At 42.9% G+C, this 18,570-nt stretch overlaps 1 protein-coding gene and 1 long non-coding RNA gene across 6 annotated transcripts in view; one reads left to right on the top strand and one right to left on the bottom strand.

Annotated features, from left to right (window-relative positions):
* The window catches only part of LOC119970385 (protein prune homolog 2-like), a 631,375-nt gene that overhangs the window by 212,190 nt on the left and 400,615 nt on the right, over nucleotides 1–18,570 (bottom strand). For all 5 annotated transcript variants that reach the window (XM_038804923.1, XM_038804921.1, XM_038804920.1 and 2 more), the window contains 2 exons: nucleotides 15,523–15,681; nucleotides 1,811–7,893 (listed from right to left, as the gene is read on the bottom strand). In XM_038804923.1, the coding sequence (XP_038660851.1) occupies nucleotides 1,811–7,893; nucleotides 15,523–15,681 (6,242 nt within the window). The remainder of the gene's footprint in view (nucleotides 1–1,810; nucleotides 7,894–15,522; nucleotides 15,682–18,570) is intronic.
* On the top strand, nucleotides 1,052–18,355 carry LOC119970387. The gene is made up of 2 exons (XR_005461601.1): nucleotides 1,052–1,522; nucleotides 17,849–18,355. It is a non-coding gene; the product is annotated as an uncharacterized LOC119970387 (long non-coding RNA).

Below are 18,570 nucleotides of genomic sequence, written 5' to 3'. Positions count from 1 at the left end.
GAGCCTCAGAAATGTAGATGACAAAACAATCATTAACCAAGTGAAAAGATGCTTTTTAAAAAGCAGATGATAAATAGTCTCTCTTTAAACTACCTGGTGCTCTATTATTGCCTTATTTAAATATGTCCAGCTATTTTCGGTCAGCCACTTCTACCATCTACCAAAACTACAGTAGAAGATTGGGTAATTTCTAAAAATGGGCAGGAATCATGCTAATGGAGCCTAACTCTTTACAAAAATATAGCAATATTCATTCAAAATATGGGCTCAGCAGTCTCTGATAAACTTACAAAACAGTTCAATTTTCAAATGGTCAATTTCATCTATTAGATATTCTTTAAAATTATCTGTTCACAATTTATCGCAGGAAGATAAACTATGAGCCAATAGGTCTCAAATTATATAAAACCCTTTGCAAATCTGTGTCAGTATTGAAAAAAATAGAACAAGTCAGTTAATTTGTCCTAAAGGATCAGTGTCACTCATCATCGAGAAAACAAACCACATTCAAACCACAAACAAACCACAACAAACATTTGCAGTTCCTAAAGCTTCCAGACAATACAGTGGAACTAAATGGTTGCATGCAATTAGGAGTAGTTAATGTAGTTGCTAATTATACTTATTAAACAAAATTCACGGGTAGATTTTCATATTTTCACTTTGGGTTAAACACACAAGGAAAGATCTGGCAGGAAAGATTGTGTGCTGGTAACAGAACTTGATTGTGCTTCATTGAAATGTGTAGCATGTGAATCTCTCCTTGCTGTGCTCTGCCCAGGCAATGTTTAATATCCATATCATTTTACAGGTCTACGACGAGAAAAAATAATTTCTCAAGAACAAAAATCCATGTTGCTATGTTCACTTCATTATGCAGTAAGCAAATTATTGCTCATGTATCTTTATTGCAGGGATTACTCAAGAATCGTACTATTGCATACATGTGACTAAACTTGTTTTTGTGAGTAGTGTACTGACAATCACTCTGTAGTAATGCAAGTAAAAATTGGATCTAGGGCTAGGCTTTATGATCCTGGTGAGATTTGGAAATTATGGTCAACTAAATCACACTCTGGTCAAATAATGCAGTAGTACAGCATTAGAAGCCTCTGATTACTGTCTGCCAGAGCAGAGATCTGTCTGCCTAAGTGAGTGTGAGGAAGGTTTCCTTGTTCGGTAGTCCAGTGTGCTGTCCTTTGAGGCCAGCAGTGCCTCAGCCAACTTAAATAGATCATCTGCACAAAGAGTTTTCCGTTCGCCCTACTGTAGATGGAAAGGCTGAATGCATAGTGCAACCCCAGCAATGACAGTGGAGAATAATTTTCACTGATCGTCTCCTGTTATAAATATTGAAATAACACTCCAACACAGAATGTGCAAGAACCATCTAAGCAATTAGAAAATCGTAAGAGGAAGACAAGAAGATGAGGGAACAAAAATGTGGGATTACTATGGGTCATGGAACAAGATCATCAGATGTCCCCACAAATCTAAATTGTGTTGGTGAAAAATGCTCTATGTGAGTACAATTTCTACATTTTAACATTTAGCTTCAGGATCAATTTATTTTCAATCATCTAGCTTTGGCTGCCAAAGTATGGTTCTCGAATTTGTGAACTACTTGTTAATCTTTTGAAATTAATTTTGAATTGCATCAATTACATTTACAAAATACATCATAATTGTCATTTTATTTATTGAAAATTTAGAACTATTAAATTCAAAAGTACTAATTTTCGACCGTTATACAGTAAGGTTAGGTTGGTATATATAAAAGTTAAAAATCTTTGAATTTGAAAGAACTTACCTTACTTGAGTTGCATCTCTCTTTTCAGTTAAGATAATCTCTTCCCTCCTCAATTCATTTTCCATCAAAACACAACATTCAGTAGCAAATGGTTCTGGAGAAACTTGTTCTGCCACCGTTCCAGCTTCTCTTAAATCTTCATGAGAAATCTTGGCTTCCTTCACGGAGAACTGCGATGCAGTGCTCTCAGTTTCACTGTTGCTTAGCTCATCTATAGATGCAGTTCTATTTGAATTAATTGTCCCATTTATTTCTGAAGACATATGACACATGACATCATACTCAGTCTTATATTCTTCAGATTTATTTGAACTGGTTTCATTAAATGGAGAACTTGCTGTCTTTATCTCTTTAGTCGAATGCTCTGAACCAATTTCATTCACTTCTGCCCTACTAGAACTTTCCTCAGGTGAGGTGTCCAAATGTTCATCCCCTGCTTTTATGCTCTGTTGATCTCTAGTGGTTTTCTCATCTAAATGTACTTCCCCTTGATATTGGTCATTATTGTCCCCAAGCTGGTCATTAGTGGTTTTGTATGCAGAAGGAGAGTCATTGGAAAATCTCTCATTAGTTTCATTTCCACTGACCTCTGGTTGAATTGTAACTGAAGGAAATGTTGAAAAAGTATCTTCTTGAAAATCTGTTTTTATAATGATTGGATTCACATCTTCTACTACCAAACTTTTAGATTCTTGCCCAACTGGCATTTCTTCATAAGGCCTTTTGCTTCCAGATACAATTATATAGTCAATTTCTTCTGTACTACAGTCCTTATCTGATGCTACTCTGATGTTATTGCTACCAAATTCATTTGAGTTCACCATGATCTGACATTTACTCACATATTCACCTTCTGGTGAACTGTTACCAATTTCAACAGAGGAAACTGGATTGCTGAGTGAAGAAACCAAGGGACTGTACTGATTATCAAACGTATGCTCCAAAAGGGGATCACTGCTTTTGTTACAGGGCTCTGACAGTTGGTCTGCAATTTCCACACTTAATTCGCTTCCTGCAGTCTCATTGTGCATCTCTGTTGCAGCAATACTCTCTGAAACGGAAACATGAGAAAATCCTTCACCAATTATATTACCATCCTGGGGACTAAAGTCTTCCCAAAAGTCTGATTTTGGGATACTGGAAGATAAGCTACAGGATGTCACATTGCTGTTACTGCTGCTATCTGTATTTTCAAATGAAACCCACGCACTTTCCACAGCGCTATGAATTGCATGCTCAATTTCTGTATTTCTTTGGTTTAATACATCAGTGTTAGAGAGTCCTACAGTACCATCTGCTGGTGAAAATATATTTCTCTCTTCAATAACCTTGATCGAAGGTTTTGGCAGGTCTGAGTGGCTGACAGATTCACAAGCGTCATGAAATGAAACAGGTCCTACATTTTCATGGACAAATGCTGTCTTGTCTTTAAATATGTCTGATTTAGTTTCTCTATGACAACCTTCACCTTCAGGACTAGTCGGCCGGGGTCCCTCACCACTAACTATGGGAGTTTCCTGTGTTGCAACAAACTCATCCTTCTGGATTTTGGAAGCACTGATGTTTGCAGATGAAATTTCATCACTCAAAAGAGTGGCCTCTGTTTCAGCCAGGTGAAAATCTCTCAGTGGTTCCATATGCAAAATATTTTCTTCTGATACAGAGAAGTATTCCATCACTTCTGAATTATGTGAAGCAACTATATGATTATCCAAGCTGTCGTCAGAAGTAGTAGAAACAAAATAGTCACCCGCAGATCCAGATTTTGAAAAAAGGCTTTCATTTATCGCATCATTTGCAGTGTGTGAATTATTGTCTCGGTATAAATTTGAAGGTTTCTCTTTTGAAACACTGCTCTCTTGTTCTTTCCCGAGAAATAACAAAGTCAAGCCTTTATCCTCCAGAGTCACAGGTACCATTTTATCATTTTCCGTTGTGTACAAAATATTATTTTCAGGACCCGAGCCTTGAAACTGCTTAGTTTCTGCCAATGAAATATCATTTACACCAGATAATACATTATCCAGCTTAAAAGAAATCTCTTCCACTGGGTTCCAGGGATCAAGGTGTTCTAAATTTGCTTGGTTAGCTGGATGGTCTCTATGTCCTATAAATTCAGGATTTTCTAAATCATAATAGCTTATTTCCTCTTTATATTTATCCTGTGAATCTGGACGTTTCGTGATTGATTCAGTAACTCCTCCCTCTAATTGAATCCAAGCATCAGGTCCACCAGAAATTTGTTGTTCATCTTCTTGTACAGATTCAAACGTAACATTATTTAATTCAGTCAACTCTTTATCTTTATCAAATGTTTGTTCTGCTGGAATAAAATTTTGGCCTGATTCAAAGCAAATGTCTGCATGCTTTGATTCCTTTACGTTGTCTAATCGTACTAAACGAAACTCTGTATCCACAGCAACTACATGTGAATGGCTTGCGTGTTGCGCCAATTCATTATGCACACTTTCATACGGATTATAAATACCTTGTTCAGCCAATTCACGTGAAGCAACATTGTCTGGCACTGAAAGGCAAGACTGCCATCCAGATACATCCATTATATCAGGCCGTTTGACCGTGTATTCAGCAGTTTTTTCTTCTGAGTCAATCCACATATCTGGATTTCCAGGATCTTGCTTTTCTGCCTCAATAGATTCACTCCATCTATCAGGGCTATTTGAGGCCGAGTGTCTTGAATCTGATTCACAGTCGTTCAAAATATCAGGATTTGCAGCAGTTGAATCAAAAAACAAGTGATCCGATTTAACCCAAACATCAGGATTTGTTGAAGAAATCTGATATGTGTCTTGGTGATAGTCATTCACGATATCAGGAACGTTTCTGTTTGGTTCAATTACCTCATGTTCAAATCCACTGTCGGCATCATTACGGGTGGAAAGCAACTCAGGAAATTCAGATGCAGGGACTATCCCAGTTTCAGGTATTTCTGCACAAAAATGGTAATTCTCACCTTCTGCAGGTTTGTTAGATTGTACAGCACTTGGTCGCTCTTGTTCAAGTTTTTTTGAAAGATGAAGGTCAGTAGTTGGCTGGATAAACTTATATTCAGAATCATCGTATTGATCAAAATTCTTCATGCCTTGCAGTGTACCCTCTTCCAAAGGATGACTGTATTTATTAATGGCTGTCAAATGATCTTGTGGCATTTCAGAAGCTAACAATTGACTGTGCTGTTCATCTTCACAATGTATATCAAGAAGGTTGGACACTGACTGTTCCACTTTTTGTGTAGATACTTTCCAATTTTCTTCCAAGTCAGAATAGGAAAATTCCTCTTCATGTTTTCTCTGTAAATCTGAATTTTTGGTAATCATTTCAGAAACTCCTTGTTGTAACTGATTCCACATCTGGGGACTTGAAGAAGATTGTTGGTGATCTGTTTCTACCACTTCAAACTCAACAGATCTGGAGAAGTTATCAATTTCATGGTCTGGTAATCTGTCTTCCATTTCATAATCATGGCATAAGTTAGGGTGGCCTGCATTTGGTTGACTGATCTGTACTTGATCACACCAGAATTCTTGGTTTGTGAATGTGGACTCCTGATTATCTTGTTTGAAAACTTTCCATGGATGATCAATCTCTGTGGAAGGCTGGCTGCTCTCTTGTCCATTTTTATTCTCTAGATATGGATTTTCAATTGTAGAATATCTAGTTCTCTGGTCTGAATTTTTCACTTTATCTACAGATTCTGCACTTTGTTGACTGGTCTTCTCAATATATTTACCACTTTCCTCTAGACTTTCAGAAGATGAAGGGTTGCTATATTCAAATTCATTCCACATATCAGAAGCATTTGGAGAGGCTTGTTTGCATTCCTCTGTGTTTGGTGACATTGCAGTTTCACATTCTGCCTGGCTGTGGCTAATTTTAGCTTGCTGTAGTTCCTGAACATGTTCAATGTTTGGAATATTAGTTTCAAACACTGACTGAGTAACATCCAGCTCAGATTCACTTTTCACCTTACCTTGATTATTAATACTATCTATTTGTCTGCTCAATAGATTTGGATTTGTCAATGGTAAGTGTTTGGGATCATCTTGAGAAATAGACCATGCTTCAAAGTTTTTCGTCTGTAAATGTTCATCCCATAAATCTGTATTATCATTGGCTAACTGCCTTCTTCCCTTTTCAGGACTAAACTCCAGGCCATATTCATGTGCAGTTATTTGGAGGTCTTTTACGATCTCTATTTTTCCACTTTCAGAAGTTGGGTTGCTGAGTTCCTGGTCAAATGTAGTCCATGCGCCTAAAATGTCATCAGTTGACTGGGTTTCAATTTTTGGTTCATTCCCCATATCTGAATTTGCAGCAATTGGCAAATTAACTTCCTGTTCAGATTCCCTTAGTCTTGTAGGGATTTGCGATGAAGATGGATCAGCATCCTGTATAAACTCGGCATCTGGATTTTCAGTGTTTGGTTGTTGGATTTTACATTCAGAATCCTTTGATATCTCTGAGTGGTTTCCAATGGGTCTTATAGCTTCATGTATAGGTTCACCCCAAATAAATGGATTTTCTACAGCAGATGTACACTGTCTCTGTTCAGAACTTATATCTGAACTATCTGCACATTGTTGTTTGCCCTCTTCTCTTGGTAATTTTGTAATGTTGAGGGATTCGTAAAACGGATCAAAATTATTGAAACCAGGCACATTTGCTTCTTTCACAGCTATGTTCCAGGTATCAATGTTGGGCTCAACTGAGATCAGCTGACTTTTGTCCAGTTCATCATATTCGTCTGGGTTAGCAGAGGGTGTTTGGAAAATGGTTTGTTTAGATGTACTCCATGGATCATCAATATTTCTCACATTTGATTGCTTCGACTGGTTATCAATTTCATTCCAAATATCGCAATGTGTGAAATCAGATTGACTGAACTCCTGATCAAAATCTGTCCAAAAATCAGAAGATTGCACAATTACATTTAGTTCTTTATGGTTTTCATTCCAGGCATCAATTGTGCTTGACGCAGGCTGCTTAAGACCTACATCAAGTTCATTCTGTTGTCGACTATACTTAGAATCTGACAGATCAGAGTCAACAATAACAATTTCATTGATTTTTTCTATCACATCTTCTGCAAAAATATTATGAGTTCCCTCATCCAGAGGTGAACCTTCAACAAGGCTGTTCATGGGTGTTGGGGGCACCTTCCTATCTTCAATTTGTGCTCCAATGACACCATTGGGAAGATTTTGAGAAGTTAAAGAAATATCAGCCACATAGGATAGATCAATTTGTTGCAGCGTTTGATCTTTTTCTAATTTATCCCTAACATTTTCTTCTTGGTAAACATGAACATCCTCTACCATTACCAGGTTATTTACAGGACTGGCTTCCTCTGATATGACAGCTTCCATGATATAATTTTCTGGAGGTGCAGAATCTAACTTTGGCAAACTAGCAATCATCAAAAACTCTTCACTTTCTCCTGCAATGATAGCTTTAGTGTTATTGCAACTTGATGGATCAAGGACAGACAAATCAAAATTTTCATTCACATTCACAACGGCTGGGACCATTTCCTCTGCTGATTCAGCTTCAGGTAGAGAGCTAAACAGATCAAATCCATGTACAGTGCTGGAGGGCGGTACTACTGCTTCTCGAATTGGGCTTTCATCACTAAGAAAAACAGAGCTTTCTTTAGAAGAGCGATTGCTTCGGATAGTAGCTAATCCACTGTCTGGACTCATTAGATCCAAATTTCCATCACCATGGGCTTGTAAGGAGGAGTTCAAGTTTTGAGAATTTTCCAACAAGTTATCACCGATATATTCAGTATTCTGGGAGTCCACATCAGGACCAGATAAGTCTAGAACACCAGATGATCCTTCTGAAACTGGAGCACTTCCATTGACAGCTTCAGTGGAGGAAGTTCTCCTGTTCATCACCATTCCTTGTGGTCGTCTATGGATACAGTCTTTTATTAGTGGCAGTATCTGCTTGCAAGAAACTGTGGAGCTTCCTTGTTGATACGCTCTGATTTCCTGAAACCCATATTCGATGGGCACTAGCTGGAGACATGGATTCTGACATTCTTCTAATGTATTACATATCTGTCAAATAATGAAAATATGAGTGAGTACTTTTATTTCAGCAAGTGTAACTATTATGAATCCTACCACTGCAAAAACAAATCAATAGTCTTTTTTAAACAATCACTATTAGCATAAAAATGTCACTACACGATATTTCTGTTTTCTGGATCTTAAAGTTATGTTTTATTATTTAATTCATGTCATGTGTCATTTAATAAAGATGAATAATAAACTACAATGAAGCTATTGTGAAAATCCCCCAGTTGCCACACTCCGGCGCCTATTCGGGTAGACAGAGGGAGAATTCAGAGGGCGGGATTCTCCCCTACCCGGTGGGGCGGGGGGTCCCAGCGTAGTGGAGTGGCGAAAACACTCCGGCGTCGGGCCTCCCCAAAGGTGCGGAATTCTCCGCACTTTTAGGGGCCAAGCCCTCACATTGAGGGGCTAGGCCCGCGCCGGAGTGGTTGGCACCAGCCGACTGGCGCCAAAACCGGCGCCAACGGCCTTTAACGCCCGCCGCCCGGCACCGGGGCTGGCCGAAAGGCCTTCACCGGTGTGTGCAAGCGCCGGTGCGTCAGCTGCCGCTGACGTCACCACCGGCGCATACACGCTGGGGGATTCTCTTCTGCCTCCGCCATGGTCGAGGCCGTGGCGGCGGTGGAAGAAAAAGAGTGGCCCCACGGCACTGGCACACCCGCCGATCGGTGGGCCCTGATCGCGGGCCAGGCCACCGTGGGGGCACCCCCGGGGTCCGATTGCCCCGCGCCCACCCAGGACTCCAGGGGCCCGCTCACGCCGCCACTCCCACCGGCACCAGAGGTGAAACCACGCGGCGGGAGGGGCCTCTCAGCGGCAGGGAGGGCACGACGATCGGCGGGGCATGATTCCCGCCCCCGCCAATTCCCGGGTGGCGGAGAAATCCGGCCACGGTGGGGGCGGGATTTTCGCCATTCCCGGGCGATTCTCCGACCCTGTGGGGGGTCGGAGAATTTCGCCCAGCACGTCCAAATTACCTAACAGCACATCTTCTGGGACTTGTGGGAGAAAACTGGAGCATCCGGATGAAACCCACGCAGTCACCTGGAGAACATGCAGACTCTGCACCGTGACCCAAGCCGGGAATCGAACCTGAAAGTGCAGCAACAGTGCTAGCCACTGTGCTACCGTGCTGCCCATTTACGTTACAAGCCAAAATCATTAAGTAAAAACATAAAAATGGAATAGCTATTCAATTTCTGATTCTCTTGAAAATTCACAGAATTTCATCATTGCTTTCATAATAATTTGAGAAGCAACATGGTCAGCACGGTAGCAGAAGTGGCTAACACTGTGGCTTCACAGCGCCAGGGTCCGAGGTTTTATGCCCCGCTGAGTCACTGTCTGCGTGGAGTCTGCACATTCTCCCTGTGTGTGGATTTCGTCCGGGTGTTTCCTCCCACAGTCCAAAGACGTGCAGGTTAGGTGAATTGGCCATGATAAAATGTCCTTCGTGTCCAAAAAGGTTAGGAGGGGTTGTCGGGTTACGGGGATTGGGTGGAAGTGAAGGCTTAAGTGGGTCGGTGCAGACACGATGCGCCGAATGGCCTCCTTCTGCACTGTATGTTTTATGTTCTAACATATAATCTCCTGTAAAATAAAAATGAAAACAATATGATAGGAATAAAATGAGTGATGCAACAGATAAAAACAATTACCATTTTGCACTGGAGTGCTGATCTTGGTGCATTTGAGTGCTACAGTGAGAGTTTGGTGACTGAGGGAGTATAAGGGTTCATTTTTATCTAAAGTCTAATATTTCTTTTATTTAGTTAATTAACTTAAAAGTTGCTGTTTGGTTTAGAAGAAGGTGGGGCGCGATTCGCCGCACCCCACGCCGGGGGGGGGGGGAGAATCGCGAGAGGGCCGGGTGTATCACGACACGCCGCCCTGGCACACCCCGCGATTCTCCCCCCCCCCCCCCAAAATGTTGTGTCGTATTTTTCAAACCCGACCTGGTCGCTGCCGGCGTGAACAATGCGCGACCGGTGTTTGTGGGGCCTGTGGGGGGGGGGGGGGGGCGGAGGGAGGATCGAGCACCACGGGTGTGCTGAGGAGCCGTCTGGCCCGCGATCGGTGCCCACCGATCGTCGGGCCGGCGTCTCTGAAAGACGCACTCTTTTTCCTCTGCCACCCCGCAAGATCAAGCCGCCATATCTTGCAGGGCAGCGGAGGGGAAGACAGCAACCGTGCATGCGCGGCTGACATCACTTAGGCGCCGCCGGCCGCGTCATTCTCGGCGCGCCACTTTGACGCAAGCGTCAAGGCACGCCGCCCGAGATTCGCGTGCCGCCGCTCCTAGCCCCCCAGGGGGGGAGAATAGGGGGTGAGGAGCGGCCTCCGACGCCAGTGTGAAACACTTCGGGTTTCACTCCGGCGTCTGCTGTTGTCTCTCGATTGGAGAATTACGCCGGTGAATTTTGAATCAGCTTTAAACAAGGTTCTACTTGTAGGTACTTGCAGCTGGAGCTTGTTAATTAGTTAATTGGATTAGGCCAGTTTTCAGAGGCTAAATTCACAGTATAAAAAGGATCCAGCTACAGTGCAGACTTTGTTTGCACTGGAGTGCTGAATTTGGTGCATTTGAGTGCTACATTGAGAGTTTGGTGACTGAGGGATTGCTGAATTTGGTGCATTTGAGTGCTACAGTGAGAGTTTGGTGACTGAGGGAGTGCTGAACTGGTTGCATTTGAGTGCTACAGTGAGAGTTTGGTGACTGAGGGAGTTAGGTGAGGAGGGAGCAAGGTGCTCCTTTCATTCTGTTTCCGCAAAGAGCGAGAAGGGAGCCAGGAGTTTACAGAGTCCAGCTGACTGGAAACAAGCGGAGGGCGGAGGTCCAGTTGGCCTACAGGGCAGCTATATTCTGTAAAGTAAGATGGGATGGAGGCTAGGGCAGTTGCATGCTCCTCCTGTAGGATGTGGGTGGTGAGGGATACCACTGGTGTCCCCGCTGACTATACCTGCAGGAAATGTACCCAGCTCCATCTCCTCAGAGACCGTGTTAGGGAACTGGAGCTGGAGCTGGATGAACTTTGGATCATCCAGGAGGCAGAGGGGGTTATCGAGAAGAGTTACAGGGAGGTAGCCACACCCAAGGTACTGGACAAGAGTAGCTGGGTTACAGTCAGGGGAAAGAAAACTAACAGGCAGACAGTGCAGGGATCCCTCGTGGCCGTTCCCCTTCAAAACAAGTATACCGTTTTGGATGCTGTTGAGGGGGATGACCTACCGGGGGAAGGCCCTAGCGGCCAGGTCTCTGGCACTGAGTCTGGCTCTGGGGCTCAGAAGTGAAGGGAGGAGAATAGAAAAGCAATAGTAATAGGAGATTCAATGGTTAGGGGAATAATAGGAGATTCTGTGGTCGCAAGCGAGACTCCCGGAAGGTATGTTGCCTCCCGGCTGCCAGGATCAGGGATGTCTTAGATCGTGTCTTCAGGATCCTGAAGGGGAAGGGTGAGCAGCCAGAAGTCGTGGTGCACATTGGTACCAACGACGAAGGTAGGAAAAGGGGTGTGGAGGTAATAAACAAGTTTAGGAAGTTAGGCTAGAAGTTAAAGGCCACGACAGACAGAGTTGTCATCCCTGGTTTGTTGCCGGTGCCACGTGATAGCGAGGCTAGGAATAGGGAGAGAGTGCAGTTGAACACGTGGCTGCAGGAATGCTGTAGGAGGGAGGGCTTCAGGTATTTGGATAATTGGAGTGCATTCTGGGGAAGGTGGGACCTATACAAGCAGGATGGGTTGCATCTGAACCAAAGGGGCACCAATATCCTGGGAGGGAGGTTTTCTCGTAGCTTCGGGAGAGTTTAAACTAATTTGGCAGAGGAATGGGAACCGGATTTGTAGTCCAGCAACTAAGGAAGTCGATATTCAGGACGCCAAAGCATGTAGTGACGCAGTGGGGAAGGTAACAATGGCAAAGGAGAGTACTTGCAGGCAAGGAGATGGGTTGAAGTGTGTATACTTCAACGCAAGAAGCATCAGGAATAAGGTGGGTGAACTTAAGGCATGGATCGGTACTTGGGACTACGATGTGGTGGCCATCACGGAAACTTGGATAGAAGAGGGGCAGAAATGGTTGTTGGAGGTCCCTAGTTATAGATGTTTCAACAAGATTAGGGAGGATGGTAAAAGAGGTGGGGGGAGGGGCATTGTTAATTAGAGATAGTATAACAGCTGCAGAAAGGCAGTTCGAGGAGGATCTGCCTACTGAGGTAAAATGGTTGAAGTCAGAAATAGGAAAGGAGCAGTCACCTTGTTGGGAGTTTTCTATAGGCCCCCCAATATCAGCAGAGATGTGGAGGAACAGATTGGGGAAACAGATTTTGGAAAGGTGCAGAAGTCACAGGGTAGTAGTCATGGGTGACTTCAACTTCCCAAACATTGAGTGGAAACTCTTTAGATCAAATAGTTTGGATGGGGTGGTGTTTGTGCAGTGTGTCCAGGAAGCTTTTCTAACCCAGTATGTAGATTGTCCAACCAGAGGGCAGGCCATATTGGATTTCGTACTTGGCAATGAACTAGGGCAGGTGATAGATTTGTTAGTGGGGGAGCATTTTGGAGGTAGTGACCACAATTCTGTGACTTTCACTTTAAAAATGGAGAGGGATAGGTGCGTGCAACAGGGCAAGGTTTACAATTGGGGGAAGGGTAAATACAATGCTGTCAGACAAGAATTGAAGTGCATAAATTGGGAACATAGGCTGTCAGGGAAGGACACAAGTGAAATGTGGAACTTGTTCAAGGAACAGGTACTGCTTGTCTTTGATATGTATGTCCCTGTCAGGCAGGGAAGAGATGGTCGAGTGAGGGAATCATGGTTGACAAGACAGGTTGAATGTCTTGTTAAGAGGAAGAAGGAGACTTATGTAAGGCTGAGGAAACAAGGTACAGATAGGGCGCTGGTGGGATACAAGATAGCCAGGAGGGAACTGAAGAAAGGGATTAGGAGAGCTAAGAGAGAGCATGAAAAATCTTTGGCAGATAGGATCAAGGAAAACCCCAAGGCCTTTTACACATATGTGAGAAATATGAGAATGACTAGAATGAAGGTAGGTCCGATCAAGGACAGTAGCGGGAGATTGTGTATTGAGTCTGAAGAGATAGGAAAGGTCTTGAATGAGTACTTTTCTTCAGTAATTACAAACAAGGGGCCATATTGTTGGAGAGGACAGTGTGAAACAGACTGGTAAGTTCGAGGAGATACTTGTTAGGAAGGAAGATGTGTTGGGCGTTTTGAAAGACTTGAGGATAGACAAGTCCCCCGAGCCTGAAAGGATATATCCAAGGATTCTATGGGAAGCAAGAAATGAAATTGCAGATCCGTTGGCAATGATCTTTTCGTCCTCATTGTCAACAGGGGTGATACCAGGGGATTGGAGAGTGGCGAATGTCGTGCCCCTGTTCAAAAAAGGGAATAGGGATAACCCTGGGAATTACAGGCCAGTTAGTCTTACTTCGGTGGTAGGCAAAGTAATGGAAAGGTTTCTGAGGGATAGGATTTCTGAGCATCTGGAAAGACACTGCTTGATTAGGGATAGTCAACACGATTTGTGAGGGGTAGGTCTTGCCATGTAAGTCTTATTGATTTATTTGAGGAGGTGACCAAGCATGTGGATGAAGGTAAATCAGCGGATGTAGTGTACATGGATTTTAGTAAGGCATTTGATAAGGTTCCCCATGGTAGGCTTATGCAGAAAGTAAGGAGGCATGGGATAGTGGGAAATTTGGCCAGTTGGATAATGAACTGGCTAACCGACAGAAGTCAGAGAGTGGTCGTGGATGGCAAATATTCAGCCTGGAGCCCAGTTACCAGTGGCGTACCGCAGGGATCAGTTCTGGGTCCTATGCTGTTTGTGATTTTCATTAATGACTTGGATGAGGGAGTTGAAGAGTGGGTCAGTAAATTTGCAGATGATACGAAGATTGGTGGAGCTGTGGATAGTGAGGAGGGCTGTTATTGGCTGCAAAGAGACATAGCTAGGATGCAGAGCTGGGCTGAGAAGTGGCAGATGGAGTTTAACCCTGACAAGTGTGAGGCTGTCCATTTTGGAAGGACAAATATGAATGCGGAATACAGGGTTAACGGTAGGATTTTTGGCAATGTAGAGGAGCAGAGCGACCTTGGGGTCTATGTTCATAGATCTTTGAAAGTTGCCACTCAAGTGGATAGAGCTGTGAAGAATGCCTATGGTGTGCTAGCGTTCATTAGTAGAGGGATTGAATTTAAGAGCCGTGAGGTAATGATGCAGCTGTACAAAACCTTGGTAAGGCCACATTTGGAGTACTGTGTGCAGTTCTGGTCACCTCATTTTAGGAAGGATGTGGAAGCTTTGGAAAAGGTGCAAAGTAGATTTACCAGTATGTTGCCTGGAATGGAGAGTAGGTCTTACGAGGAAAGGTTGAGGGTGCCAGGCCTTTTCTCATTAGAATGGAGAAGGATGAGGGGCGACTTGATAGAGGTTTATAAGATGATCAGGGGAATAGATAGAGTGGACAGTCAGAGACTTTTTCCCCGGGTGGAACAAACCATTACAAGGGGACATAAACTTAAGGTAAATGGTGGAAGATATAGGGGGGATGTCAGAGGTAGGTTCGTTACCCAGAGAGTAGTGGGGGCATGGAATGCACTGCCTGTGGAAGTAGTTGAGTCGGAAACGTTGGGGACCTTCAAGAGGCTATTGGATAGGTACATGTATTATGGTAGAATAATGGAGTGTAGATTAATTTGTTCTTAAGGGCAGCACGGTAGCATTGTGGCTAGCACAATTGCTTCACAGCTCCAGGGTCCCAGGTTCGATTTCGGCTTGGGTCACCGTCTGTGTGGAGTCTGCACATCCTCCCCGTGTGTGCGTGGGTTTCCTCCGGGTGCTCCGGTTTCCTCCCACAGTCCAAAGATGTGCCGGTTGGGTGGATTGGCCATGATAAATTGCCCTCAGTGTCCAAAATTCTATGACCTATAATTAACCTAGGACAAAAGTTTGGCACAACATCGTGGGCCGAAGGGCCTGTTCTGTGCTGTATTTCTCTATGTTCTATATTCATTAATACATGGCAATCACTAGCCTCCCTGAAACAATCTTTACCATTCACTGCAATAGTGAATATTCTATAGCAGAGGTTTGGTCTTCTATATGAATACAAAACACAAATATTCAACAATGTCATATGAATTGGTAAAAGTATTGGTGAATTACTCGCCTCCAAATTCCCATCCCCTGATCTGCTCTTACAGTGCTTATGGGCGTGATTCTCCGGGAAGATTTCTAAGTGTGGTAGCACGCGGGACTGCCACGAGCCTCCGGGAGCTCGGCCCAGCGAGGTCAGCAACGCTATTGCTGTAAACTGTTGGAATTGGCAATAAAATATTCTTTGCGATTTCCTCAGCTCTCCAGCAGTACTAGATCTTAGCTAAGTATTACTGATGATAATATTGGATGCCAGAGTGAAAAATAACTCCATTCCCCCATGTACTTAAAATAATTAGCACAAAAACAACAACCATCTCCCCATGAAAAGTACAATAGATTCAGTTTTAAAATAGAATCCATGAAATACAAAATTAAGCAAGCAAATATACTGAAATTAAGAGGTTTGCTTTCAAATAACTTACTCTGTTACATAGATCAACGTTGTCAGTATAGATAGCAATATGCCGTGTAGCTTCACCACCATCATTTTGGAAAAAAGTCATCAGGACAAGAATATCATAGCCGTGCCTTCCAGTAAATGTTTTTAAATCGTCGACAAGATTTGGACGAGAAAGAAAGTCCTGCAACACAGATAAACAAACAATGGCAAACATGGTTTTAATTACTTTAATATTTTAAAACACTTGAGGCATGTTTAAAACTGTTATAAATGTTTAAATACTTTAAAAACTTCAAGAAAACTTTTAATAGCATGCCAGAGTTTAACCCTTGCGTAGCAATGCCACCCGGCTCCCTGCCCACTGCACCGGCACCCCAATCCTCGGCTTCTCTTCCTCCCCTGCCATCCCAATAGGTGGAGGGAGGAACAAGCCAGGGAACCAGGGTGAAGTGGGGAGAGAGGTGCCAGGGGAAGAGGAACCGGGGGAATAGGAACCAGCATAGGCGAAGGAAGCAATGGAAGGGGAATTGAGGACATGGGGATAAGGAGTTGGAGAGCCAATGGAATCACAAAGAATATTTTATTGCCAATTTCAACAGTTTACAGCAATAAAACATTGGATCTTATTGTTGATGTTTTCAGCTACCCTGTCAGAGAGATTTACTTTTCACTAATCTTGTTGATTGCCCCTGTGTTAATGAGCCCTCACATTTTGCATACAAATCTGTGCAAGTTGAGGGCAAATAAGCAAAATTCTAAATTCTTGAATTAAGGGTCCCTGCCACTTTAAGAATCAGAACGGCGAGACCATCCTTGGCTGCTTTGAAGTTCATTGAGGCATACCACAACTTTTAGATTTTAGTTCAAGTCAGAGTACCAGAAGTTGCAGTCCCTGGTGTCCCTCAATAGCACCAAATCTGTCAGTGTTCACCACATTGAGAAGAGAAAGGCTAACATTGCTACACTTTGAAGTGAATTCAGTGAGGTTTTAGGTAACTAGTACAGGTTAAGTCATTGACTTAAAAAAATTAAACAGCAACATATATTCATGTGGCATGTTTATCATAATAAAATGTCTTGAGGTGCGCACGAAGCATTATGATACAAAACATGACACTGAGTCACATAAGGCAATTGGCCCAGATTTTTGCGGAATCAGGACGCACCAGGAACCCTTTAAAAATGGCGGGCCACCCCAATTCCTTTGCCAGCGATTTTCGTCGGCATGGATTAAGGGTGGAGTTGCCTACCTGCATGCAGCACTCCCACCCATGGCTCCATTTTAGGGGTGGGTAGTTTAACACCACTACCCTCACATAATTTTAGAGGAGCCAGGTCTCTTCAGTAAGTAGACGTAGTTCACTGCCCCTCAGAGGAGGCAATGAATGATGGGAAACCCCCAGTTCTAAGTTGGTTTAATCACTCTCACGAGACCCAAGGGCTCACTTCAATTGATTTCTGAATGGGATTCATGAAATATGAGCTCCCTCACTAGTGGGTGCCTAATAAAAGCCGGCCCGGACTGGGACTCGCGTGATCAGGAGTCTCAGTTGGGACCTATGAACTGTCAGCCAAGTTAAGTTATTTAATTTGTGTTGGTTTATTAAATACTGTTTGACTTACATTCTCCTGCTTTCTGAGCTTTTATAGAGGGGAACAAAAAAAAAAGAAGTGCCTGCTTCTGGAATTCATTCACTTGCAGGCTTTGAAATACAAAAAAATGTTTTTTCAGTTTCAATAATTAGATGATATATTCTAAGTTACATGTGTTTTTACTGCAATGATTGACTATAGTGTTGTGTCTGGCTAAGACAATAGGATTATTATATTGATCAGCATTTTATATGTGTTGAGATGCATTAGAATACTTCTCCCAATTCAGAACATAAGAAAATTGTTTGTGATCTCTAGAATTTAATTCACTTCAGATTATTACACTAAAGTTCCTCCAAAATGGAACAAATAACTCTTCAGAAGCTTTCACCAAGGGGGATAAAGCCTGTTCCTGGCTGTCAGGATTTACAGGACATCTGGTGTAGCTCAGGAAAAAGACCACCTGATCTTTCAGTTTTAATGAACAGATTTGTTCATATTTCAAGTTTTTTTAAATTTTCACCAAGCATTTACGAATGCTTTGCTGGGTCTCAAAAGGTCTAGAACCACTGATCTCAGTAGAGGGCTGTCTTCACATTTGATTGGCAGCTTTAAGCGGTTATTAAAGGATTACCTGTCTTTTTATGTGATTAGTGATTTGAATGTTCATTTATTTTTACAACAATTGACCATGTGAGGGGATTAACATATGTTAAATTTGATTGATGAGTAAGTGTGTTATCTTTGCATTTCAGGATGATCATGAAAGAGTGAGCACTTTAAGCAAAGAATGTTGCTTTTTGTGCTCAAGTCAAATCTGGCAGAGGATGGCAAAATCAGTTGTCTGCAATATACTTTCAACCAATATAACCTTGAACCTAATGGAGTGGAGATGAGGGCCATACCAGCGGGAACAGCTAAGACGAATGAGAATGTTGGTTTTATTGGGAGTCAGGGCATCAAAGATGGAGGTGAGATGGTTGAGCAAATCAACAGCTATAGATATGTTGTGCTGAACTAAAGGCCAAAAGACTAAACAGTTGGGATATTGAAAGTGCAATTGCAAGTGAATTGAAGGGTAACATTTTCCAGTGGGGATAGAAGGAGGTAGGGTTGGGACATGGAAGGGGTATATGGGTGGAGTGTGATCAGGCATAACCATACTACAATCAATATGCTGGCACATGCAAGACCACACGAGATGGCAAGTTCAAGAGGCTTGCTCCAGATATAAGTCGGGGAATAAAATACTGCACGTGTTCAATGTTTATGAATTATGTGCATGGACTGTTTTGTCTCTATCTTTATTTGATCCATTTTCTTCCTGTCTTGAAAATGGTATTATATCCTGGTACAGTTTGACTGACAATGACAGCCTTCCAATATCTCCCCTAAGTAGCATTTTTCACATGATCCTACACAGCGAAAGTTGGCAGCCTATTTGACCGCACACATTAATTCTGTTAAACCAGGGTGG

This window comes from Scyliorhinus canicula, chromosome 8 (assembly GCF_902713615.1).
Source record: "Scyliorhinus canicula chromosome 8, sScyCan1.1, whole genome shotgun sequence".
In the NCBI taxonomy this organism is placed as follows: domain Eukaryota; kingdom Metazoa; phylum Chordata; class Chondrichthyes; order Carcharhiniformes; family Scyliorhinidae; genus Scyliorhinus; species Scyliorhinus canicula.
This window is presented reverse-complemented; position numbering and strand designations above follow the sequence as displayed.